At 34.9% G+C, this 26,212-nt stretch overlaps 1 protein-coding gene and 1 long non-coding RNA gene across 2 annotated transcripts in view; one reads left to right on the top strand and one right to left on the bottom strand.

Annotated features, from left to right (window-relative positions):
• The first annotated feature begins 5,395 nt into the window (after window positions 1-5,395).
• LOC149896098 (uncharacterized) lies at window positions 5,396-6,915 on the top strand. Its single transcript, XR_016458346.1, has 3 exons — window positions 5,396-5,637; window positions 6,047-6,219; window positions 6,636-6,915. It is a non-coding gene; the product is annotated as an uncharacterized LOC149896098 (long non-coding RNA).
• Window positions 6,916-25,301: 18,386 nt separating this feature from the next.
• The window catches only part of Lrrk (Leucine-rich repeat kinase), an 89,637-nt gene continuing 88,726 nt past the window's right edge, over window positions 25,302-26,212 (bottom strand). The window contains 2 exon segments of the mRNA XM_090118405.1: window positions 25,302-25,679; window positions 26,070-26,177. Coding sequence (XP_089974531.1) covers window positions 25,605-25,679; window positions 26,070-26,177 — 183 coding nt within the window. The 3' untranslated portion in view covers window positions 25,302-25,604.

Here is a 26,212-nt window from a genome sequence, read left to right as displayed (position 1 = left end):
TGTCAGAAGTGAAACTTCTTTGGCAAGATTCAAAGATACCAAAATCGTCTCCTTAAATCTCATGTCATAGAATAAGTTCTAAGTTAGTTTCACTTCAAAAACTATTAGTTACACAGGCTTTAATAGTTAAGATGAAATAATGAAATTATTGTACATATGGTCACCGATGCTTGATAACTGTACAAAGTTTGAATTAAATCTGTTTGTTTAAAGTGGGTCAAAAGCTAAAGGAGTCGGTTACATACAAGAATACGTGGACAAATAAGTGTGGTAAAATAGTAAGAAACTATCATATTCGTAACACTTACACAATAATATATTCAAAATTATAAGGACAAAATCCTAATCTTTTTATATAAATACTAGCGGTCCGCCCCGGCTTCGCCCGTGGTACATATGAAAAATAGATGTTGGCCGATTCTCAGACTTACCCGATATGCACAGAAAATTTCATGAGAATCGGTCCACCCGTTTCGGAGGAGTATGCAGACTAACATTGTGACACGAGAATTTTATATATGTATAAGATAACAAAGCAGATTAGTTTGTGTGAACACACTAATACTGATCTATGGGTATTACCAGACGGATTTGTAAAATTATTTTTCTATTTGGTAATCCAATTTCTTCAATCGTATTCTGTGTAAGTATAAAATGAACCCTTATTTATTTTCTTCTTGAAAACTACATTATAAAGATACTAAGAAGATTCATATACATACAATAGCAAATGAGTAAAAAAATACGTGTGACACTAGAGGACTGCCGCGGTAAAGCTATTGCATAGCATCGCATCGCTGTGCCGGATGGAGTGGGGGGTGTCAGGTTTTTTCGTTACGGAATTTTTACATTCGGTCGCCGCGCTCAAAGTCTGAGATAAAAGCTATGCAATAGCTTAAAAATCATTCAAATCAAGCCATTCTCAAGTAAGTAATAACTTTCTTCTCTACATATAAAGAAAAAACGCAATGAGCCGCCAGAACACTTGATGCACTAATGATAATAATTGATAACCCAATTTGATGAGTCACTTAATATTTGACCCTTAATGTGATGTAGTTATGATGTAATGCATCCATAAATTGAATTTTTATTGGCGCGTAATTCAATGGTAGCCATGTGTTATTGTTATAACGAAGTTGTTTCTATTATAATAAAAAATAATATAATGTTACCCTTTTTAAGCTTTGCGGCACACAATGTCAAAGGAAAAACAATATTCAAAATAATTATACCGTACATTTTATTTTAGTGCACTTTAAAAAAAAACCGGCCAAGTGCGAGTCCGGAATCACTGTTACTGGTAACAAAATTGGGTCTTGTCAGCCTCTTAATAGAAGCTTTTAGGGTTGTTATTTGTTAACATGAAATTTGAATCAAAATGAAATTTCAATGAAATTTGAAACATTTGTATCCTAACAAATGATATAGTTTCCTACAAAATATATTTTAAAAACCATTATGAAGTAAGCAATGGTTACTATGTACTACGTAATAGAGAGGACATCGCTACTACATTCACTCATTATACTCAATGGAAATAAGCAGTAAGATTTTATTCAGAAAATTTTGTCATCATCAGCATTGAGCCCATATTTTTTCCTACTATATGTACACATGCCATGCATAAGCAAAAATAATATAAAACAGTATAATATAATTTGCAAAGCATCAAAATCAAGCAACAACTTGAAAACTACATTCTTTAACCAAACTTTACCTCCATAAAAAATAACTGTATGCAATTTTTTGCCTACTTCTTAGAACTGAATTAAAATTATGTTTATAAAGTAAAAAACCATAACAATCAGAGTCAACGACCCGCGGGTGAATTGAGGTCAATTGCGTTTGAAGCACTATTTAATTACCTAGATAATTATAAATATTAATAATAAATCATCTTTAATCCAATACCGATGTCTTGGAAAACTTTTAAATACAATTTTAAAATCATTAAGATAAATTAAATGAGTTTATTAAAAATAATGTTAACTTCATAAAATTGATGATTAGTTCATATACTTAATCTTTTCATGTGTACCTACAAATATAATAAACTAGATTTCCGCCCGCGGCTTCGCCCGCGTTTGCAAAGGAAAACCCGCATAGTTCCCGTTCCCGTGGGATTTCCGGGATAAAAACTATCCTATGTGTTAATCCAAGTTACCCTCTATATGTGTGCTAAATTTCATTGTAATCGGTTCAGTAGTTTTTACGTGAAAGAGTAACAAACATCCATACATCCATACATCCTTACAAACTTTCGCCTTTATAATATGTATTAGATCTACGGTCCGCCCCGGCTACACCTGGGGTACATGTTTACGTTTTCTCAATAATAACCTTATTAGTACTTCAAGGAATATTATATAAAAAAAAGAATTAATGAAAATGGTTCTACCGTTCCCGATTTATGCGCTTACCAACACATTTTATCAATGAAGTATACTAATACTTCATATTTGATAGTTTAAATGCGAAAGTAACTCTGTCTGTCTGTTACGCTTTCCCGTTTAAACCTCCCAAGTCCCAACCCATTTTGATGAAATTTGGCACAGACAATCTTTGAACGCTGAGAAAGAACATTGTCTACCTTTTATTGCGAAAAAGCGGGCAGAAGCTAGTTATATAATAAATTATTAAAATTCTAGTATTCTACAACCACTACCCAAATAGTTCAAGTTGCTAGCATATAATACATGATATAACAATTTAAAAACACACAGAACATAATTTTAAGCTATTGCATAGCTTCTATCGCGGGCCTTGAGCGCAGGGACCGAATCGAGAAATTTCGTAACGAAAAAACGTCACGCTCCCCACTCCGACGGGCTCGGAGGTGTGGCTTGAAGGCATGCTATGCAATAGCTTTACCGCGGCAGTCCCCGAGTGCCACACGTCTTTTATTTTATGATTTCAATACTACTGAGAATATGTAATGATAAATTAAGATGAATTGGTCTTACTTGACTAGATAGGCATCCAAGGTATGCAGCTGTTCTTAGAATACCTTAACTGACCTAGATTTAAATAATTATAATACATATAAACACCTACATTAATTCACTATGGAATTTTTAAAGTCTGAATATAAGGCACATTTCCGTCATTATAAGATTAAAAATAAAGTTCTTACGTATATAAAATATACGTTCATCTTTTAATTATTTTTTAATTCATTTTCGAGGTCACAATAAGTATTTAATCGTAAAATCGCAATCGATTTAAAAAAGTAATAATTATTATATTAAACACAGCAATATTAATCATTTAAATAAATTATAAGTGTTAAAATGTAATTCAATCCGTGTTATCGTTCTGACCAGTTCTGACATATTGCGTCGAATTCCTTCGAAGCCTACTTTCATCTTAAATGTAGGTAAATTATCCGCACTTTCGAGTTCAATAAAAGTTCTTTAAAACTTTTAAAACTAAATAAAACTTGACAAAACTTACCTAAACTAGGGCAAAGATTTTCTTTTTGGTGTTTTCTTATATCAATCACATCCAAAACTTGTCCAATTCACTTATAAAATACGATTATCTCACTTAAATATTTTGACGCGATAAATATTTATTTTACAAACAAACTTATAACAAACTAAAATAACACGTTAAATATAGATTAAATAAATATTACTTTACAAACTTAAGACACGAAAATCACTTGATAAAAAGTTTTACTAGTCCGCGTTACGAAATAAGTCGGCGTTTTTTGTCGAAAACTTAAAAACTTGTCGAATACCTGTGCAGTGTGCAGTGACAGGTCCCGTAGAGGGCTGTCGCGTCACATGCAGATTATAAAAGTTGAACTGACACATAGGTACAAGGTACTTAAAGTAATGGCAAAATTCCAAAGCAAAATCATTTTCATTATGATTATAATATTGAATAAGGTTCTGTTTTAATAAAATTAAAACTATTAAAAGATTTCGGAAGTACAGATATGTTTCAATTCCTTTGCGAATCTCAAAATATGCAGAACAATCTATATTTTTTGATTGTGTTGGCCTTGTCGTAGACTTGAATAATCAATGAAAATTTCAAATTTACACCCAGTAATGGCTGGTTCACACTTTGATTAGTGCGAGTGCAGGTGATTAGTGCGAGTGCAGGTGTGTAGTGCGAGTAGTGTCCAATTCAACTGCGAGTGCAGGTGATTAGTGCGAGTGCAGGACAATGGTGAAATTCGCGACGCTAAACACTAAACACTAAACACTCCTGTCCAGACGTGTTTAGGCAGGCACACTGCGAGTGAGGGGGAAGGGAGGGCGCGCGGGACGTGGCTACTCGCAGTCCACTCGCAAAAAAATAGAACACGCTTCTATTCACTTTACTACACAGCCTACTAAACACTCGCACTAAACAGTCGCTGTCCACACGTAGTACTACTCATCACCTGCACTCGCACTAATCAAAGTGTGAACCAGCCATAAGACCAATAGGGAAAAGCTAAAGTGTGTAAAGTCTTCCTAAAGCTAAAGTGGTCATAAAGTAGGTACCAGATGAAGGAAAATTGCTAAAAATATGAATTTAAAGGTACAACCATGGGTACAACATAATAAAAAATAGGCTTGTTCGGAGCAATCTGTGCGCGAGTCCGACTCGGACTGGGTCGGTTTTATTTGCTTTTACTCCCCGTTTTCCAATTACAGCACTAGAGCGCATTATGCGGCATAATGCTTAACGTTGAATGTTCCAACTACAGCAACGCTTCGCACAATCGAGCACTAGAAAAAGTAATGCCCGTGAATTGATGCGTGCAATCGATTTATCGTTAGAAATTATTAATTGTTGGAAAAAAATTTAAAGCTTTCGTTTCATTGTAGTTTTTTCGAAATAATCAAAGTTAATTCAAATTGTGCTAAAAAAATAAATATAAGTATGGAAGAAGCTAAGGGAAGAAGGTACAAACATTGAAAAAATGTTAATGAAATAATCAAAATCCAAATTACTTGAAATAACCGTAAATATTTTTCAACCAATTATTATGTATACCACTTTATTTACACATTAATCAGGTTATTGCTAACTCTATGAATATTTTTTTTTCAACACTGAACTTAGCGCAACCTGCTGGTGCGTTTCATGTTCCAACTAAGCATCAGCATAATTTGGTATTGTGCGGCACTGAGTCGCATTATGCTCTGTAATTGGAAAACAGCCACTAATTCGTTCGGGTGTATATTCCAAAAACATCGTGAAACGGAATTTAGTGAATGTGACATTTAATTTTACTCGTCAATGGTTGTCACTTGTCAATTATTGACTATTGTCATAATTTGAATTTCGTATTAAAATAGGACATGGTACCCATAGTAGTCTTTGATGGTACCACAGAGCAAGTAATATATGGTACCTACTGTGGTACCTACGTTCTGTCGTGTTATATTTTCCAAGAAGTGGTTGGTAAATTAAAATTTTGAATTAAAGATTTAGACGTTTCGACTTTCGATTTTTTTCGTTTCTTGTATTATTGAAATGGAATATTCAAGTGTATTCAACTTCACAACACAGTTGTGTCAATTGTGCAGTAAAATTTCGACGCAATCGCATCGCCATGTGCATAAACAATTATTGCACGAGACAGCAGCTGCAGATGTGCGACAACTCGTATCAGAGTGGATTTCTCGCGAGGTATGTTTTATCTTAGGGCCTGCGCCTGACCTGACAATATTTTAAATTTTTATGTTAGGCTTAAATCTTAATAATAACTAGCTTTCCTCCAGCGGCTTCGCCTGCGTAGTTAGAAACACCCTTATATTTCCCGATCTCGTGGGATTTCCGGGATAAAACAATGGATAACCTATCCTTTGTCCTTCCTCAGGTCTCAAGCTTTGTCTGTAACAAATTTAAAGTAATTCCCTGCAGTACTTTTTGAATTTAGCCCGGACATACATACAGACAGACAAATATTTATAAATTATATTTTCGGCTTCAATATCGATTTTTGATCACACCCCAAGTATTCTTTAAAAAAAATATTCAATGTACAGTTTTGACTTTCCTACGATTTTATTTTATGTATAGATTTACTATTTTTCAGTTAAGCCCACAAGACGCAATTTGTGGAATCTGCTTCGTTACAACATAGTATTCAGTTTTCTAATACTATAAGAAGATTTGGGTATAGTTATATTTGTATTCCATGTGGTACTTCACTGCTGTGCCTATTGACTCTACGGAAAGGAATATCACGAGTGGATACCAACACATCAGGTATTTAATCTATACTAATATTATAAAGCTGAAGAGTTTGTTTGAACACGCTAATCTCAGGAACTACTGGTCCGATTTGAATAATTCTTTCAGTGTTAGATAGCCCATTTATCTAGGAAGGCTATAGGCTATATATCATCACTGTTATCATTGTTAAGACCAACAGGAGCAGATAAATGTTAATCTGTCACAGCTAGTTAATAAATAAATTAATTATTGAATATCTGATGACTTTAGATAGAATTTAGAAATAGAAACTGTTTTATTTGCCACCATGTAATAAATATAAATCTTAATAGTCTAACACACAGAAAAGAAAAAAAATAGTTAGCAATGGTGGCAAAAAGGACTCCCCGTCAGCAAAGCAGCAACCGTTATTAATAAAAAATTTGAAATTAAAGATGTTACATTTTCAGGTGGACCGTCTAGATCAAGTTTGTATGCCATGCTGGTTTAAAGCCCATCGAGCTGTGCAGCGGTATTGGAAACAAGATTGCAAGCAGGATGTAGTAATTCAGCTAACACCATTGTGGCAGACAGCACTATCATCCCAAAACCTCCACCTATGCCTCCTCCTGTCATATCTCTTAGTGTTAGAGAAGTACGTACCATTACTATGACAAATTATTAGCGTGCAGTGTCCACATCTTGTCACTGTATTTGTAGGTTACATGATAATGGGTCAATCAACTTTTAAGTGTACTTTTGGTACATCAATGATAAATTTTTATTTTTTTAATTTTATTTGCTAAATTTTATATTTTTATATTATCCTCTGTCTGGTCTTACGACCTCTCTGTTATCAACAGCAGCGTTAAGAGTGGTTTCAGCAACCACTGTTGAGCTGAAAATCGTGGGTCAAGGATCGTTGCTAATAGATAGGTTTCATCACATTCCATAAACGCAAATTTACTTGAAAGTCCACTGAATAGGCAGTTTGCCAGATTTTTCACATCAGGATGAGAAGAAGGATCATTTGAAATTTTATTGAGGAAAAGATTTAGGACTTCGAACTATTGGGATTGCTTGAGATAACGTCATTGATTCTTTGCTCAGCTCTTTAGTAGCTTCTTCATAATTGGCTAGAGTATCAGTGAGTTGGCTCATAAAAGCCCATTGCCTTGCTGTGATTTCATGACGACAATTTGGTAGAGATGGTAAAACATCTTGAATCGCTATGCGTTGTTCATGTAATCTCTTCAACATCTGATATGTTGAGTCCCATCTAATTTCAACATCTTGAAACAAAACATGTTTCGGTATATTGTTGAGAATCTGTCAGTTGTTTGAGTGCGAAAGTTGAGTGATTAAAATGAGTAATAACTCCCCTGCATGTGGTTAGCATTTCGGTTATGCGTTCTTGAACAAACAAACTTTTTTTCAGCGCTAACCGCGTACTAAACAAGAAATATGTTTAAGGCCAAGATCAAGCTCATCATTTGCTTTAACCATATTCCGTATGTTGTCCGTTACAACTCCTGCCCACAAGCTGCAATTCCAGAAACATCATATGCATATTATTCGCAATATTTTCTCCTGAATGTGAGTCGCCTTCAAAAGGAAACACTTCCAGACAATAAGATTTGAGCTGGAAATCTTCATTGACTCCATGTCCAGTAAGACTTATAAAATCATTGACTTGTGAGGAAGCGTCACTGGTCCACATGTCTGTTCTGACAGAGAGATATAGGGTCTTTGTTAACTGCTCTTTCAATTTTATTTTAACACGTTCATTAATATCCGGCAGAATTTTTTCTGTAAGGTGGGTTCTAGATATAATGTTATATCTGTAAAAAATAACAGCTAGGAGCCTAGGAATTAAACAGGGTTTTGTGAAAGTTTAAAGACTATCCCACTAATACGTATGAACAAAAGTTTAGCATTTTAATAAAAGCAAACAAAAACAAACCTTGGAACTAGTTCACTGAGCAAACGACGGTATCCCTTTTTATTTACCAAATTCAGGGGCTCCATGTTCTGTCAAAGATTTCTATGTTTCATTACATTTTTTCTGTCATGTTCAAACTTGTTCAGCAATCAAATATGTGATTTTGACAGCCCGAGGATCATCGGTTTCATACGTAGTACATTTTTCCCATATTTCCTTTCAGGATGCTTGTTTCTTCGCTGGTGTTACTTCAACTTCAGTGCTTGTTTCATTTACAGTATTTATACAGACATGAAGCTCCTTCTCTTGAAATCTCTTCACATGAGTCCACAGTGCGGTCGTAGTAAATCCTTTAATAGATGCATTTTTCCCTCCCCAAGACAATTCACGAGCACAATATCTGCATCTAGCTTTGCTTTCAGTGTCTAAAATAAAACCTATGCAATTTAAAATGCTTTCCTACTACAATATCACACGCAAACGTATAACCGAAGTCTGCGCGGACGAAGTAATAACTTCTTGAGATCAATAATTTCTTAATAATAATTTTGGTAAAATCACTTTGAAATAAAATCTTTGAAAACTTAGCCTCTAATCCCTCTATTTATTGCTTATGAAAAGATTTGAAATAGTTGCCTTTTCTGTTAAGACAAAGATATACCTTGCATTTTTCACATCTTATCTTGGATCTACTCGAACACTATTCTACAGGATTGAGGGTTTTCGATCTCGTCAAACACCGGGTAATGTTCATAACCATCATGACGTTTCGCCTCTGAAGGCACATTAGCCGGTCGGTATCTCTTTGCGGGAATATTTTGGTCGACATTTTCCGAACCTTGAGCCTCCAATCCTTCCATGTTTTCAAGAAGATCTATTTCTGGGTGACTGAAGTGCGCTCCAACAGAACGCAAGAAATCTTCAACATTTCGGGGTAATTTGAGGCAAGCTTTCGATGATGATAAGTGTATCATGTGACAGGAGCATTTTACTAGAGCAATGTGAGGTAAATCGTTCTTAAGAAGAGCAAAAACGGAACTATGTTCCCCAACCATTACGTTTGTAGTGTCTGAACAAAATCCAACCATGTTATCTATGGGTATGTTTTTATTTAGAAGCATTTGTTTTAAACAGGCATACAGTCCCGCAGCAGTTCCTGATGGCACTTCCACCATATCCAAAAACAAATGTTCTACCCGATTGGTGTTTTCATCATAGATTACAGCAGTAAAACAGCATTGTTTTAAAGAGCTCTGATCCGTCGTTTCATTCATAATTAATGAGAAGAAACTTTTTTCTGTACGTAATTTTTTATTTATATCTTCTAAAAATGTGTTTCCTAAAACATTCTTAAGTATAGCTGTTGCTTTGGTTCTCTGTAAATTTGTGTTCTTAGCTATAGCTGAATCTGAAAAAATATCTTTACAGATATTTTTTCCCAAGGTATCCATGAATGATATTGGTATATTATTTTCAGCCAACGCTCCGGCTAGTTTTAATTCAGCTTTTCGAACATTTATATCTAAATCCGTCACTGGCAAGTACGTTGAAAGTTTGGGAACGTTCTATAATATTTTTACATAAAAAAAGAAGAGAGAAGATAGGGCAAATCAGCATACTGCGCGGCTCGTTGGTTGCTGACAAAAGGGGCTGACTCAGCAAATAGTTGTGTAAGAGCCAGGGCCCTTACACAACACTGGTTTTCAGCAACCCCTTGTGACAAATTGATTGAGAACATTTTTGTATCGTTCTTTTACGCCCTCTTTTTCCTGCACGATGTTATGTTGTAATGTTCTCGCCCGACTAGAAGTGGGTGTCGATGACCAGCGAAAACAATCTTTGCCGAAATAATTCTTCTTCCGAGGTCTTGATCGTAATTCACACAAGGGGACGTCATCATCCCACGTAAAATCTAAATTTGAGCTCTGTTGTTGAGAATTTTCTACTAGATCTGCGTCCTCATCGCCTTCTATTTCTGAATTTGATGCGGAATCACAGGGCAGTACATGATTTTCGTCGATATCCACTTCTACATCACTGCAATTACTGTGCAAAACACAGTGGCGGATTTATAGATTTGGCGCCCGTAGGCTATTAAATTTTTGCCGCCTCTAAATTTTGATTATTTTTACAGCAAAGAATTATCAAAAAACATTATTTTAAAGAAAAAATATCCTAATCGTATACCACTTTTAAAGTAAAGTACCACTTTTAAGGTATATCTTAAAACTATACAATACTTACAAAATATGAATTAAGCTTATGTAAAAAACATATATTTGGCGAACGTTGATTAACATTTATTATTATACTCACAGTTTAAAAACAATACAATAAATATATATTTTCTTTATTATTTGTTAGCATTATGATTTAAGTTAAATTATAAAAGCATTAACTACAATACTTTTTTGCGAGAATTTGAATTCGCAAAATCATTTATTATATCGTCGTACGAAATCTTGTTCATTAGCTCTGACTCTATGCACAATAGAGCTAAAGCGTTTAGCTTTTCTTAACTTAAAGTCGAACGTAGGTAGTTCTTTACTCTCTTCAAGCAAGAGAAGCTTCTTTCACCTGAACAATTTGCCGCTGGTGTACAAAGAGCCATACGAAGTGCTATATCCAAGTTTGGATAAATGTTTCCTAGATTCTGTTCTTGCAGGAATGAATTATTAATGATCCAGAAATTGGTTTTATTGAAATTCTTTCAGACGAAAGGTAGCTTTGAAAGTGTAGTAATTCCTGAACTAAGTCTATTTCTAAATCATTTGGATACATTTTTTTGTAAAAAACTGGCTTTTTCTGTCAGAACTGATGGTAACAACTCATTCATTTTGGTAAGAAATGAAAATTTTTCGTTAAATCCTTGATAAGCCTCTTGCCGTTATGCTAACTCGGATATGAGTCTATCTATGACAACGAGAAACGTATTAACCCTGAAGTGATCACTCGCAGCTATTCCAATATCTTCTGGTGTCTCATCAAATATTTTTTTTCTTTCTGGTTGTCTTTTTTTCATCTCTCTTGTATATGTCGTTTGTTCTGGCGTTACAATACAAATACGACTACGCAATTGCATGCCTTAAGTGCGAAGCGCGTATTAGGTATGCTCTACTCTTGCCTAAAAATCGAAATCCGATGTTTTCTCGCATTAAACCGTACCTAACAAATATGATGTACATGAATATTATTTAAAAAGCAACTGAAAAATGATCGCTGAGCTTATAAAAATTATTTGTTAGGTTATGATTAATTATTTTTTATTTAAAAGAAAATAATTTTAATGCTATATCGTATGGATTTTGGATGATTGTGTTCACAGTAAACACGATAACTTTCGAAAATATAATTTTTTCACTTCAATTTTTTTTTAACTGGAGAAATACTTGTTTAACTGGAGAGAAGCCGTTGAAATTGAAAAAAAATGCAGCTGAGTATTGTTTTATCTTATTATACCTAATTCATTCCTTCCGATTGGCATTTTCTGAAAAAGTTGGCTTTGCGAAAAAGTTAACATTTAAGGTCACCCGGGCTAAACATTTAAGACTCGGAATCTTTTGAAATACGTTAATTCCGGAATTTTCCAGGTCTGCATCTTTTTCATTGATGCGAAGTCATAATACTCCATAATATTATCATAATTGGCTGTAATATTTTCAGCGCATATAGTTTTATGCTGCGATTGTATATAGTTCTCCCACTTTTGCCATGATAAGGAATCAAATTTTTCTTTTCCAATCATATTTCTATTAACTGGATAAATTCCAGTCTTTGTAAATCCATTTGAGATAATAACTGGATTCAAATTCTCCCAAATGCCAGTTAAAAGTCTAGCAAATTCACTTTTGGGCAATTTGAAGCCAACATGCATTCTTTGCCATTTTATGAGTTCCTGGTCCCACTTGTCCTTCATTGGCTTCATTACGCTGCAGTCTAAAGGTTGCAACACGTCAGAAGAATGGGGTGGCAGTTTTAGGATTGTAATTCCTTCAGATATTGCATACTCAATTACGCTCAAATCTGTATGAGTCGAATGTCCATCGTATATTAGAAGAACTGGCCTCTTGCTCCCGATTGCAGGTACGAAAACATCTTTTAGATATTTCTCAAAGATGCTAGTCTCCATCCATCCTTTTTTGCTTACAGCATACGCAGTTTTGACATTCTCATTTTGGTATAACCACTCGTTCCACAAATATTTCCCTTGGAAAATAATGAGAGGCGGAATTTTATCACCATTTGCATTTGCTGCAAGAAGAACGGACGTATTGGTTCTACCGGGTGAGCTTGTTGTTCTTGTACAACGGTGACCAACTTTTCCGACAACTTTACTTTTTGATGGATCCTGACAGAAACTAGTTTCGTCAAGATTGTAAATACGATCGGGTGCGGACGATAAATCTAAATCACGAATAGCGTTTTCGAGTATATCAAAATATTCGTATACCGTGAAGGGATTGCACGCCTTTCTTCTGGCGATTTCCACCGATTGCGGCTTTTTTAATGAAAGATTGTGCCTTCTTCTAAAATTTCTGAACCAGTCTTGACCTAGAATGTCATTTTTAAACGCAGTCACAATCCCGTTTCTTCGAATAAATTCGCTAACCAAGGATATGACTTCCTTAGCAGTTAACGGAAACCCACATTTTTCCATTACGTGAATACAGTTAACCATTCTCAGTTCCAAATCTTTATGAAACACCGTGGACCTGCCTGGTTTATTAAAACCACGCGTTCCAGTTACATGCGCATAAATCGTGGCTCTGGGAACACCAAAATGTTCTGCAGCTTGATAACTGCTCATTCTATTAGATTTCACAGCTTCTACTGCTTCTAAAAGATTCTCCCTTGAATACGGACTTTCAGTTTTACGCTTGTAATGCCGAACCATCTAAAAATAAAATAAAAATAAGTTTGTTAAAATATCCATACAACAACAGTAACCATCCTTAAGTATCTATGTCATTATTACCCTATTATGATTATTGTGTAGTAGAAATTACCTGCAGTTTAACCCCAGTTTCCTAAAAATACACCTTTTGTCACTCGGGAATAGGGTAGCTTAATATCAGAAAAAGAATTTTTGAAAATGGGTTTAGTAGTCCCTTACATCAAAACTTACAAACTAAAAAAATATTGTCTGTGTTACTTTCGTATTCAACTTCTTTATGAAATTAGTTTATACTCGTAATTAATTACCCACTGATAATCATATTTCCCATAGGAGTTTGGAAAAAATGACCTCCCATACAACAAAAGCACTGCGAAATGTTATGTATGATAAGTAACAAAAAAATACATTATTATGATGTTTTTTTTTAAGAAATTCGTATATTATATATCACTTGTACAATCACGTGTTCTAAAGGACTGGTAACTTATCAAATTTATTACCAGTCGCTCTTTCAATCGATTTCTTGACATCACTAGTGTTTTAGATTTTCATATAAAAGCACGGGGGCAATTGTAGCTGTCAAAGTAGCTACAATTACCCCACGTACAATTTTTGATGGGGTGAACGTAGCTGGTACAGAAATCATAATTTTAGTTAAGCGTAGGATGAAAATAATGAATGAAAAATGACTTACCTTTCCTAGTTTCACGATTCGCTACAAAACACCTCTTAATTTTGCACAAAAACAATTTTTTCGAGAATATTTTCCCACCGACCACTGATCACTGACATTACTTCAAAATGGCAGATTAAAAAGATTTTCCGTAGATAAAACAGTTTAAGCGTTAGTTGCGCCATCTGTTGCAACCAAACTCAACTGAAGTTTCTCTTTACAGCCACAGATGTCACTTATTTTAATAACGAAACGGTAACTAGTTATTTCAATCAGCTACATTTGCCCCTTGGCTACAATAGCCCCGGGTGACCTTAATTTAAATAATTCGTGTACGACATGAGCGCTTAAGGCCTGCTCATTTGGATTTTCCAAATTTTTTCTTACTGCAAATAAAATAATTAACTATTAAAATGTATCAATTTTCTAATGAGCAAATTGTCTCACTTCATATTTTGTGGAGAGAATTTTTTTATTGTCAAGTCACAGTCTTTCAACTATCAGTTGTTTGATTAATATGATCTCGATAAGATATTGAACTATATTATATCTATCCTTACTAAGTTGGGATTAGTCACTGCATAATAATGCGTGTTATGCGTATTAAATAATCCAACTCGCTCAAACCGACTTTCATCGGTCCACAAAACGTTATCAAAAAAATTTGGGTCCTCCCGATCTCTCCTCAACATTTCTCTACAGATTGCCATTCTTCTAGGATAATCTTCGGGTTTCAAAGCTTGAACTTTTTGATAATGGTAAGGATGAAGTTGGTTAGCTCGAATAGTTCTATGAATTATAATCCTGGGCATTCCCGCCTTGACATTTTTTTTGGCTTGTATGTAGTTGGATCACGACGCAATTCCTCCACGATAACATCTTCATCATCTCTGTTTACGCGTCCAGGTTCACGACCACGAAAGCCAGGGATAACTCCTTCTAGGAAAGAATTATGTAGCCTCACGAAAACGCAATGGTCAAGAAAGCGCTTCACAGCCGGGCCTGGCTGGCGTTCAGCAAATTGCCGATAAAGCCTGGCCGCTTCTCGCGCGACGCCTTGTGCGACACCATAAAATAATGAATCATCGCGTATTCCTGCTATTAATAAACGTCTTTCGACGCGACGTCGCAAGTTCACAGCGAGGTTTGAACTCAAAAATGTATTTTGTTGGTCAAGTTTCATCAGCATGAATTTTAATGCCGTGTCTGCTGTATACAGTCTCGCATTATGTCGGCAAAGAGTTTTCAGTTAGTTTTACTACTTTTAAACTTCGATGGATTTCGGTTAGCGTTTGTATTTCAAAATCCGTAAACGATATGTCAACTTGATATCAATGAGAAGTTTTAAAACGCAGTCTTTCATTTTCAGTAACGATCCTATCATATCATTCATGCTTGACCATCTCGTTCGACAGTCTAACTGCAGTTGAATGTTTTCACCGAACTCTTTATTAGTGTAAGCTCCCAGGCAGCAAAAAGAGAGCTTTTTTTAAAGGAATTTGATGTTGTTGATCATTTTGTAAAGTTATTTGTTTACAAGTTACGTCAGAGTGGAGATACATTAGCTGTAACTATGTTATCTGAACTAAAATATTCTCGTTATTGGTCTCCAGCAGACAAGTAGTTGCGTTTTCTGATAGTAAATTTGACGATGACTCATTTGCATGAGATTTATCTAAGAATATGTCTTCACCAATAATAAAATTTAAATCTTGTACAAGCGATTCCGAAACAGTTAAATTATTATCAGCAGCACTAAATGAAAGTAATGTATGATCATTGCTAATAATAGTCTTTGTGCTATTGGCAGTGGCGGCGTAGCATAGGTTGGCACCCGGGGCGACTTTCTATTGAGCACCCTCAAAATAAAACGACAAAATATATTATTAAACGTGTTTACGTGACTTTATTTTGCTAAAATACTCAATGACATTATCAAAATTTACTTTTCTGTCTTTTTCAATGGACAATATGGATAGACTAGCAAGTCGTGTTTGGCTCATTGTAGATCTTAAGTAAGATTTTATTAACTTTAATTTTGAGAAACTTCTTTCACAAGAAACCACCGGAACACAAATAGTTAACCTGACTGACCGGTTGGCTTGGTTGGTAGTGGCCCTGCCTTCCAAGCCAGAGGTCGTGGGTTCGATTCCCACCCGGGGCAAATATTTGTGTGATGAACATAGATGTTTGCTCTGTGTCTGGGTGTTAATTATCTATATAAGTATTTATTTAAAAATTATATATATGTATGTTTATCAGCCATCTGGTTTCCATAACACAAGCGAAAGCTTAGAGCTATGATATCAGATTGTGCCGTGTGTGAAAATCCTGTGTCCTGAAATATTTATTTATTAATATTTATTATTTAAAAAAATCTTAGACATAGATCTAGATTTGGAACAGACTCAGAATAGTCCCATTTTACAATAAATTTTAAAAGCTCCAGGGTAGTCCATTGGATCGCTTCTTGAAGAGAAATGCTGGCGGCTTCCAAGTGGCGCCTCCCTCGTAAAATCTCCAAAATAATGTCCTCTGCAGAAAATTCATCATAGATTTTTGTAAGATTTGGAACCATATCACGAAGGTCTTCTTCTGAACAACACCAAATGTTGTGAGAATGTCATCCATTGCTTTGTAGCGATGCTCTAGTTCTTCGTAAAATCTATCAAGACATTCTAACATAGCTCTATGCAACTCGTCTGGCAATGTTAGTCCAACGTCTTGGGACATTTCTCCTGGCATTCGTCGTCGGAATATCCTCCTCCCTCTTCTTTCAACGGAAATATCCAAGTCCTCACATTTTTCAGTTGCGTAGGAAATAGCTCTTTCCACTATTTGGATACGTTGAGTTTGAAGAAAAATTTTTAGGGCTTTGATTTTTATAACACACTTTTCCAGCGATAGCCCAGATGTTTGGATATACTTTTGTGTCTGATTAACTTCTTCTAGGATTTCACATCAAAAGGAAAGGTAGTATTTAGTACTTATTGACTTTCGTTTTAATTAATGTGACGCAACGCGACGGTTATAAACAATAGCACTGACTGACCAACTGTCAACTTGTTTCACGAGCGGCAAGGGACCCCCTTTCGCCCGCGCCATTCTTGTCCTGCAGATGCGCCAGCGGCTACTATCTGCGCGACAGAGTTGGCATTTCTTTGTCACCGTGTTGTCACCTCTGGATGCTTGGGGCGGACCGTCCCCACCGCCCCCCCTTTACGCCGCTACTGGCTATTGGCCGTAATAGAGTCATTAATTTTAACTGTATCATACGTAACATAATCACTGGAAATTTTATTACTTAACGTAGCATTATTGCTGATATTTGCCGTAATTAATATTTTATTAGTGTCACAATCAAATGGAATGAGCTGATGAGTTTTCGGATAATAACAATTGCACATACCTCCTTTATCACCACAAAAGCAACTAAGTAGCCTGTTGTTGTGTATTATATTTCTTTTTGGCGATATTATTTGGTTTGATATTAAGTGGTATTAGATCGCCCTCATTGATGTAAAAACACTTTACAGATTTCATAAACATATTTAAAACATTGTAGGAATCTGTCGCATTAGTAACGTCTTTTCCGTAGCGTAGTCTACTATCAAGCTGTCTTATGACCGACCCACCAACACTACCCGTAACACCACGTGGAGACTGGAGAATTTTAAATTAAGTTTATCTGTGAATAAATTTAACATATAAAAGTTTTTTGTCTATATTTGCTGGTGGGGCCGTCGGAGAAAAAATGGATAATATTAATTGGGTCATTTTCTTTATTTTATAATTGGCAATAAATGAGCCCAAATGGCATCTGGTTCATGAGAATTACAGTCGGAAACCGAAGTTAAAGATCGACCACAAACAAGTTGTTAAAACAAAGAAACATTCATTTCTGAAAGTACATCTTTCATCTTGTTAATGGTTAGGGCATCTATGCCTTCTTTTTCACAACTAGACTTATAAACATTGTAAAGCGATTGATAAGTAGTAAACGTCTGTTCCAAGTATAATTTTTTTGTTGATTTTCGACAGTAATGGCGTGTAATTTATTGAGAAGATTAACGAACTTTTTTTAGAAACTCAAGCTTAGCAGTGTTCTGGTTTTCTCTAGGGGCTCTGGAGGCCACAACTGATGAATGTTGTTTTATAACACCATGCTGACTTCTTGCCGACCAATCTGCAACTGACCACTGACCCAGTCCAGTTGTGTTTAAGTACGTGGTTTTACAAACAACTAATAAATTTCTTACTAGAGGTCCGCCCCGGCTTCGCCCGTGGTACATATTTCGTAATAAAAGGTAGCCTATGTCCTTTCTCGGGTATCAAAATATCTCCATACCAAATTTCATGCAAATTGGTTCAGTAGTTTAGGCGTGATTGAGTAACAGACAGACAGACAGAGTTACTTTCGCATTTGTAATACATATTAGTATGGATTTGAAAATGGTAAGCTAAAGAATGACTATTGACTACGTCTGCTATTTCCTTCAGTAGTCTTACGTTTAGCTTCACGGTTGAAGACGGTGTTAGACACGAAAACTTTTCTTTGATCCCAGTTCATTTTAGACCATAGATTTGTAAATATTTCCTGTCGATCTGCTTCGGTTATCTCATAACATTTCTTTGTCGAATTTGTGACTTTAGTGTCTTTTTTGCTGCAATTACATCTGGGTAATAATTTTCTTTCGCTTCTATCTGTATCATTAAATGTATTTTTTGCCCTCTTGGTTTACGAAACCCCATATATTTCTGGCCATCCATTCTTTACTTCTTTGATTTTCTTCAGAGCGCGTTTTTTTTGTGGGTTTCTCGGTCAGTATTGTCCCATTTATACTAGGTTCATTGTCAGTGTCATTTGTAGCAACACAATTTTCATTTGCTTCTTGGGTTGGTGCCACAGATATTTTGATATTGATGGGTCCTTGTTTCTCTTCTGAGGCATTTTTTCCCCTTGGTTATTTATTAATAAAATATATGAGTTGATGTTTTTTATTCCGAATGCTTCTACAGTTCCATTGTATAATGGTCCTCAGAGCCATTATTGGAGGTTATGATGTCAATAATTTTGAATAGGATTCCCTTCACGTCGGACGGTAAGTCTGCTTCATTGCAGGTTTTAATTATTATGTCGTAAAATAATGAAATACAAGAAACTGGGACATTGCTTTCGCGGGGCTTTCTATATGATGGATGGAATCCCGCTCCTCTCGTCCTCCGAGGACGAGGAAGTCGACTCACCACTACACTTTGGATGCCGGTTTTCATTCGCAACACCGGTCTTTGAATCGTCCTCAGACAACGTGTTTTTTGTTGCTTCCTTATGGGAAAGCATTTCGACTTTAAACACTAAAGACACAAAATAACACTGAAAAACAACACTGTGTGTTATTACAAACTGAATTTACAGTAAATTTTAACACTTTAACAATATATTTATAAGAAATATCGAGATTTGATATTAGGTACGCAAATAAAAATAAAAAAAAATATTAAAAAAGTATTGTTTTTGTATGGCAAGGTTTTGAGCAAGCAAGGTTGCACGAGTTCTTGGCAATATACGCACGAATCAATAGATGGCGCTAGTAAACATCGTTCATAAAAACATCGTTCATAAATTGAGTTTCAACATTTTTGAACGATACATCGATTTTTTTAAACATCGATGTATCGTTTGCATCGCTAGAGGGGTTGCCACATTGCTTTGCGCTATAAGATCATATTAAGGCCCCTGCTCGCTTAAGGTGAGATTGATCCACCTGCGTCCTTTTTAACACGTTTTATTCTTCACCTGTATGTTTGTATGCAACCTTAAAGCGCGTCACACACGGTGAAGATACTATAATATTTTATCTTAAGATACTGTTATATTTTATATTACAGTATCTTAACGCATCCGGTATCAGCGTTCGGACCATCATTTTTCTTTTTGTCATTACGTACTAAGACTCCTGTAGAACCGCCATCCTGTTACAAATGACCCACAAAATTTCGCGTCATTTGTAACAGGATGGCGGTTCTACAGGGGTCTTAGAGCGTATACGCACTATGCGGGTAGCCGCATTGCGGGTAGCCGTCCGGCTGACCGCAAGCACAATTATGTACGTAATATTCATTTCTATATTCATTTCTATTCATTTGTGTATAATTAGTCAAAATTGTCAGCTGTGATGTGTACCTATTTAAATAAATAAATAAATATGCGCACTGCGATGCGGCTACCGCAGACCGCACAGTGCGCATAGAAATGAATATTACGTACATAATTGTGCTTGCGGTCAGCCGGACGGCTACCCGCAATGCGGCTACCCGCATAGTGCGTATACGCTCTTAGTACGCAATGACAAAAAGAAATCCGTATCTTAAGATAAAATATTATAGTATCTTCACGGTTCACCGTGTGTGACGCGCTTTAGACTCTGTTTTGATCCACTTATCTACTAGAATTATCAAGGATCAGTGAAAATACAATAATTTCATGAGTTTAAGCGTGTTTTTTAGTTTTTATATATTAAATTTATAAGATTATATGATGTTTTACTTATAAGAGATAATAATTATGAAAAAGAAGATGAATAATAAATAATTTTTACATCTCTGTATTTTTGTTTTTTATTCCTATTTCATTCCTGCATTATTGGTACCTACATGTATTATTTTTAAGTCCTATACTTTTAAATTTGACTTAGCGGCTTTCCACAGTATTACTGGATTTATACTATAAACATTTTGCGATATGTGTTTGGTATAAAAGTAATGTATTTTCAAAAAAATCCACGGAGCCAACAATTTGTAGTCCACGCGAGCGAATCCGCGGGCGGAAAGCTAGTCTTATGTTAGGTAATAAGTCTAATGCTAGTCTAATACTAATCCTATCAATATTTTATACTTATTTTATATTATAAATGCGAATCTTTGTATGATTTTTTGTTACTGCTTCACGCAAAACTGCTCAGCCGATTTTCATAAAGTTTAATAAAATGTTTTAAATGTTCAAAGAATAGAAAAATTCGATCACGAGCCGGGATCGGCTATAAAAATTTATACTTTTAATGCATTTGTATGCAATGTACCAATCTAAAATACACCTACAATATTTGAGTATGTTAGCACCTTAAAAAAATCAAATCACTGAATATTTTATCAATAACTAGCTGCTCCGCGCGGTTTCACCCCCGTGGCTCCACTCCTGTTGGTCGAAGTGTGATGATATTATAGCCTATAGCCTACCTCGATAAATTAGCTATCCAACACCGAAAGAATTTTTCAAATCGGACCAGTAGTTCTTGAGATTAGCGCGTTCAAACAAACTCTCAGCTTTATAATATTAGTACAGATAACAATATAAAATCACTGCGTTTAGACGTGTAATAAAGACAAGCATTTGCATCCTATCCTACTATTATTATAAATGCGAAAGTTTGTGAATATGTGTGTGTGTGTTTGTTACTCTTTCACGCAAATTCTACTGAACCGATTACAATGAAATTAAGCGCACATACGCATAGAGGTAACTTGGATTAACACATAGGATAGGTTTTATCCCGGAATCCCACGGGAACGGGAACTATGCGGGTTTTCCTTTGAAAATGCGGACGAAGCCGCGGGCGGAAATCTAGTTTAGCAAGGATTTTAGAAGAAAATTATACAGTATAAAAGAGTTATATCAATTGACTAAAAGCGGGTTAGAATCCCGCCTTGTGATCGATTTTTTTGAAGTTCTTTAGCGGCGTTGGGCACTTTTTCTGTAATGGGTATAAAATCTTTGAAAGAAAGAAAGAAGAAAGAAAATAAATTTATTGCAAAAAACACAGCCAACAACATAACAAAATTTAACTTAAAATTTATCTTAATATTAAAAAAAAATAAATAAGCGTATCTACTTAAAATAAATACATAATGAAGTATATTAATATTAATCTTCTTCTTATATATAAAAATGAATCGCAAAATGTGTTGGTAAGCGCATAACTCGAGAACGGCTGAACCGATTTCGATAATTCTTTTTTTATTATATTCCTTGAAGTACTTACGAGGATGGTTTTTATGTAGAGAAAACGTAAATATGTACCACGGGCGAAGCCGGGGCGGACCGCTAGTAATAAATAAATATAATAAATATATGCATATATAATTTATGTTAGGGCAGAATATATTATATGTCATAAATATATATATATAAATATATATATATATATATACATATACAATAATACATATACATCGCAGGAAAGTCAAAACAGTACATTGAATACCGTTCTCATAGGCCATAGGTATATCATCACCCCAAGATCAATAGAAAGGAAGCTATTGGGTTACGGCGCGCCAGTCTTCGATTTGCTTTTGTAACAGAATGTCTTTTAATTTTCTTTTGAATGTCAAGAAGGATATATCCTGTTTCAATTTTAGAGGTGGCGGTAAGTATTCCAGATTTTGGACGCGGCGTACCTAAAGCTACCTTTAAAGCCTGAGGCACAGACTAATAATAATATACTACGTATACAACTGAGGTGTTATGCTTCGGTATCACCAACTGACTGGAATTCTTACTACGCGTATTGAGAGCGTGATAGTCGTCTATCCACGTAAGTTTAGCGTAGAGGTATGCTGGTCGTCTTGCTTTTATCAGTCAGAAACGAGCGCATGCATTTTGTACTCGTTGAATGGCTCGTTCTGTTTTCCCGTAAAGGCGTGGACCGTACACAACGTCACAGTTATTGAAGAGTGAAAGAATTAAGGACTCGGTAAGTAAAATTCGCACTTCTTCTGACAGATGCTCCCTGAAGCCATACAGAACCTTAAGCCTATAAAAAGCATTTCTAATCAATCCATCAACATGTTCCTGATACCTTAGTTGGGAATCTAATAAAATACCTAAATTCCTCGATACATCTGCCCTACCCACTGCATTATTGTCAAGGACGATATGGATATTATTCATTAGTATTTGTTGGCATTGTTGCTTAGTTCCGAGTACCGACTCGGAACTAAGCAATTTTTATTTTATTAGATTCCCAACTAAGGTATCGGTTCCGAGTACCGATCAGTCCTGACGCGAGTTTTGTCTCTCCCATCAACTCTATGGGCTAGTAAGAAAATGCGCGCACGTAGCGACGCAACTCCCGGGAGACTTTTTTATTAGATTTTCAAGTCTATGGGGACTTGATGGGAGAGACAAAATGAGTCTAATGCGCATCATAATGAGTCTTCCGATAGAGATATTTTACTGCGATACAAAGTAGCCTATATCACTGCCTAGCCCCCAAACTAACACCCGATCATAAAGATCATACCATAAAATAGCTCCGTTGACACGGGAAAGAAAGACAAACATAAAAGTAAGGATAGAGATTACCTAAAATATGGAAGTGTAGAAAATAAAACAAGATTATTCGTTTAATATTTTATTATTCATCTTTGGTACCAACACATCTGATAAGCATTTCACAAAAATGGGCCATACAATATCTATAACCGATACAATCTAAACGCATAATAAATAAGGCGTATTTCAATTGTACAAAAAAACTATAAAATTAAAATAATGTTTCATTCTTAATCACACAATTTTATCAAATTTCAAACCATTTTAAAATTAAGATTTCGCATCATCACATTATGCATTTTTGACAATATACCAACTTATTTATAAAAAAACAATATAAATTACGTTTTATTTACATAGAAAACAGTATAAAAATAATAAAGCGGTTATGCTACATAAACAGCACTTGAAAATATTAAATACGATATATCTTATACTATTAAAATATAAAACTTTTTGCAAGCACTACCTACGTTTAATATTAAGACTGACTGACGTGGTTTTTTGGTGCAATTATTTCATAAATAATTTTTTACGACTAAAATTACTATAGGACTTAATTGTACCTACTACTATTTATAAAAATAATGAACATAATTACAAAAATATTCTACGTCTAGCAACTCATTTTGAAATCCTTTTGAAGTGAAACTTCTTTAGGCGCGTTGAGAGTAAAATTTCAAGGTATCATAGTAATACCGTCACGTCATGGAGTAAGGCGGCGATTTTCTTATTAGTTCTAATTAATCTTGCAAAAGAAGTTTCACTTCTGGGCACACACGCTCTTTTTTATAAATATTCCTACCGAGAAAAAAGACAAAATCATTAGTTTAGTATTAATTGTATACGTAGTATATTATTATTAGTCTGTGGTATTAATAATTATTATTAAAATTGCTGCTGTGGATTTTTTCAAACACGGAAACAGATTTGTCAGCCATTTCTCATAGTTTTGACACTAGTATGTACATAGAATGAAAAGCAAAATAAAAATGCCCTTAACTCTAAAGTATTTTAAAATTATCGTGATAGATATTACCAATTTAAAAATATACGATAGTTTTAATGAAAATTTTAGAATATCCAAGAGAATTTTATGTGTTAGTATATGTATGTTAGTAACATAATCCATACTATAATATTATAAATGTGAAAGTAACTCTGTCTGTCTGTCTGTTACGCAATCACGCCTAAACTACTCGACCAATTTTCATGAAATTTGGTATGGAAATATTTTGATACCCGAGAAAGGACATAGGCTACTTTTTAACCCGGGAAAATGACGCAATCCCGGAATTCCAACGGGAACGGGAACTATGCGGGTTTTTCTTTGACTGCGCGGGCGAAGCCGCGGGCGGAAACGTAAGTAACGTAGTAAGTAATAAGTATTGATTTTCAAAGTTACAAATGTGCATTTTAGTTTTAACTTAAATAAAACATAGTTTTTTATAGTTTTAGCAATATTTAGCAAGAAATTGCTACATCCTTAAATAATACCCACACAAACTTTATGAAAGTAAAGTTAAAAATTATTATTAACAAAACACAACAATACTTGAGTATTTTAAAGAATTCCTTATTTACATGTACTTATAATAAATTCTAGTAAATTCCTATTTATCTATATGATGATAAGTCATCATCTTATATTTTACAAGCTGAAACCCGTGGCATCACTTGCTTCGTACTTGGGTAATCGATTTAAAGTATTTTTTCAAGACTTTCGGACTATAATCTATCTGTATACCAAATTTCATACAAATGTGATAAGCCGTTTATACGTGAGTGGAAAAACAGTTTTAAAGGAATTTTTACATAATAGATAAATGTTTGAGTTGACTTTGATCCTTATTAACCGACTGCAAAAAAAGGAGGTTCTCAATTCTGCCGCCGGTATATTTATTTAAGTTATAGGTTAATTTAGTAGTATAATACCTATAGAATACTACAGATCGTATTAATAGAAAATTTTCTAGAGACTGAACACCTACAGGTAGATAAAAAATCTAGGTATTACGTTACCTACTTAGCTACCCTAAACATATCTAAGTCCTACACTTATAAAAATGTTCTATGTAGGTAATTCGATGGAAAATTTTAGCGTTATTTTATTGACGTTTACGATAAACAAGTTTCCCATTCGCCTATTAAAAGGTCTTCAAAAATGTCCGAGCGGTGTTGTATACAATATTCATTGAAATTAACACCTTATTCCATGGCAGTAATGTTCAAAGTATGTATATTGTATCGTTAAAAATTTAGAAAACTCTGCATGCCTAATACAAACAGGCAGGCAGAGTTTTCTAAATTTTCTAAGTTTTGCATTGGACATTTTTGGAGTCTCGTGGTTTATTGTAGTTCATTAGGTTAACTAGGTACGTATTTATTTTTTACTTTTGTTATTATTTACTAGTTTTTAAGCTATTGCATAGCTTCTATCGCGGGCCTTGAGCGCGGGGACCGAATTCAGAAATTCCGTAACGAAAAAACCTCACGCTCCCCACTCCGACGGGCGTGGAGGTGTGGCTTGAAGGCATAGCATGCAATAGCTTTACTGCGGCAGTCCCCGAGTGACACACGTCTTTTTTTTATTTCTTCAATCAGGTATCCAATGTTGAGTCCGCCATAGTAGACAGTAGAAACCGCTGAGCGCAATGTTCGGGTTGTTAGACTGAAAAACAATAAAAAAAGGTATATTAATTATAAATTTAGGATTTTAGCACAATATTATAACAGGAATCGAACTTATACCCTATTAATAACTCAGGCCCGGAATCACAGACACAATAGAAAATCTATTGTGTCGTGGACCGATCGGGCCGTTCGGGGCTCAATGGGTTAAAGTAAAGAATACATATCGTTAAAATAGTTTCGTGATTTTTTTTAACATTTGACTTTTAATAAACACATTTTTGAGTTATTCTTTATAATAATAAATCATATTTAAACAGCGACGATGTTCTCCTGTCTATGAAAAATGAAATAAATTAGTTGTAAACATCTTTGAAAGAATGAAAACCATATTTTTTCATTGCTTTCAAGTACTTCTCTTATTTCTCACCTGTGAAGGTGCATATCTATTGAGCAGCGGTCGGTATCCATCGCCCAGGGTTGCCAACATCGGATTTGTCGCATTTCCATGTGGGTATAAAGGCAGTATTGCCCGCACCTAAAAATATCATCATCATCATCATCATCATCATC

Source organism: Colias eurytheme, chromosome 29, assembly GCF_061535395.1.
Source record: "Colias eurytheme isolate Ceu_HAF_F1 chromosome 29, ilColEury1 Martin Lab GWU primary, whole genome shotgun sequence".
Classification (NCBI taxonomy): domain Eukaryota; kingdom Metazoa; phylum Arthropoda; class Insecta; order Lepidoptera; family Pieridae; genus Colias; species Colias eurytheme.
The sequence above is the reverse complement of the archived record's forward strand: the minus strand, read 5'-3'. Positions and strand labels throughout refer to the sequence as shown.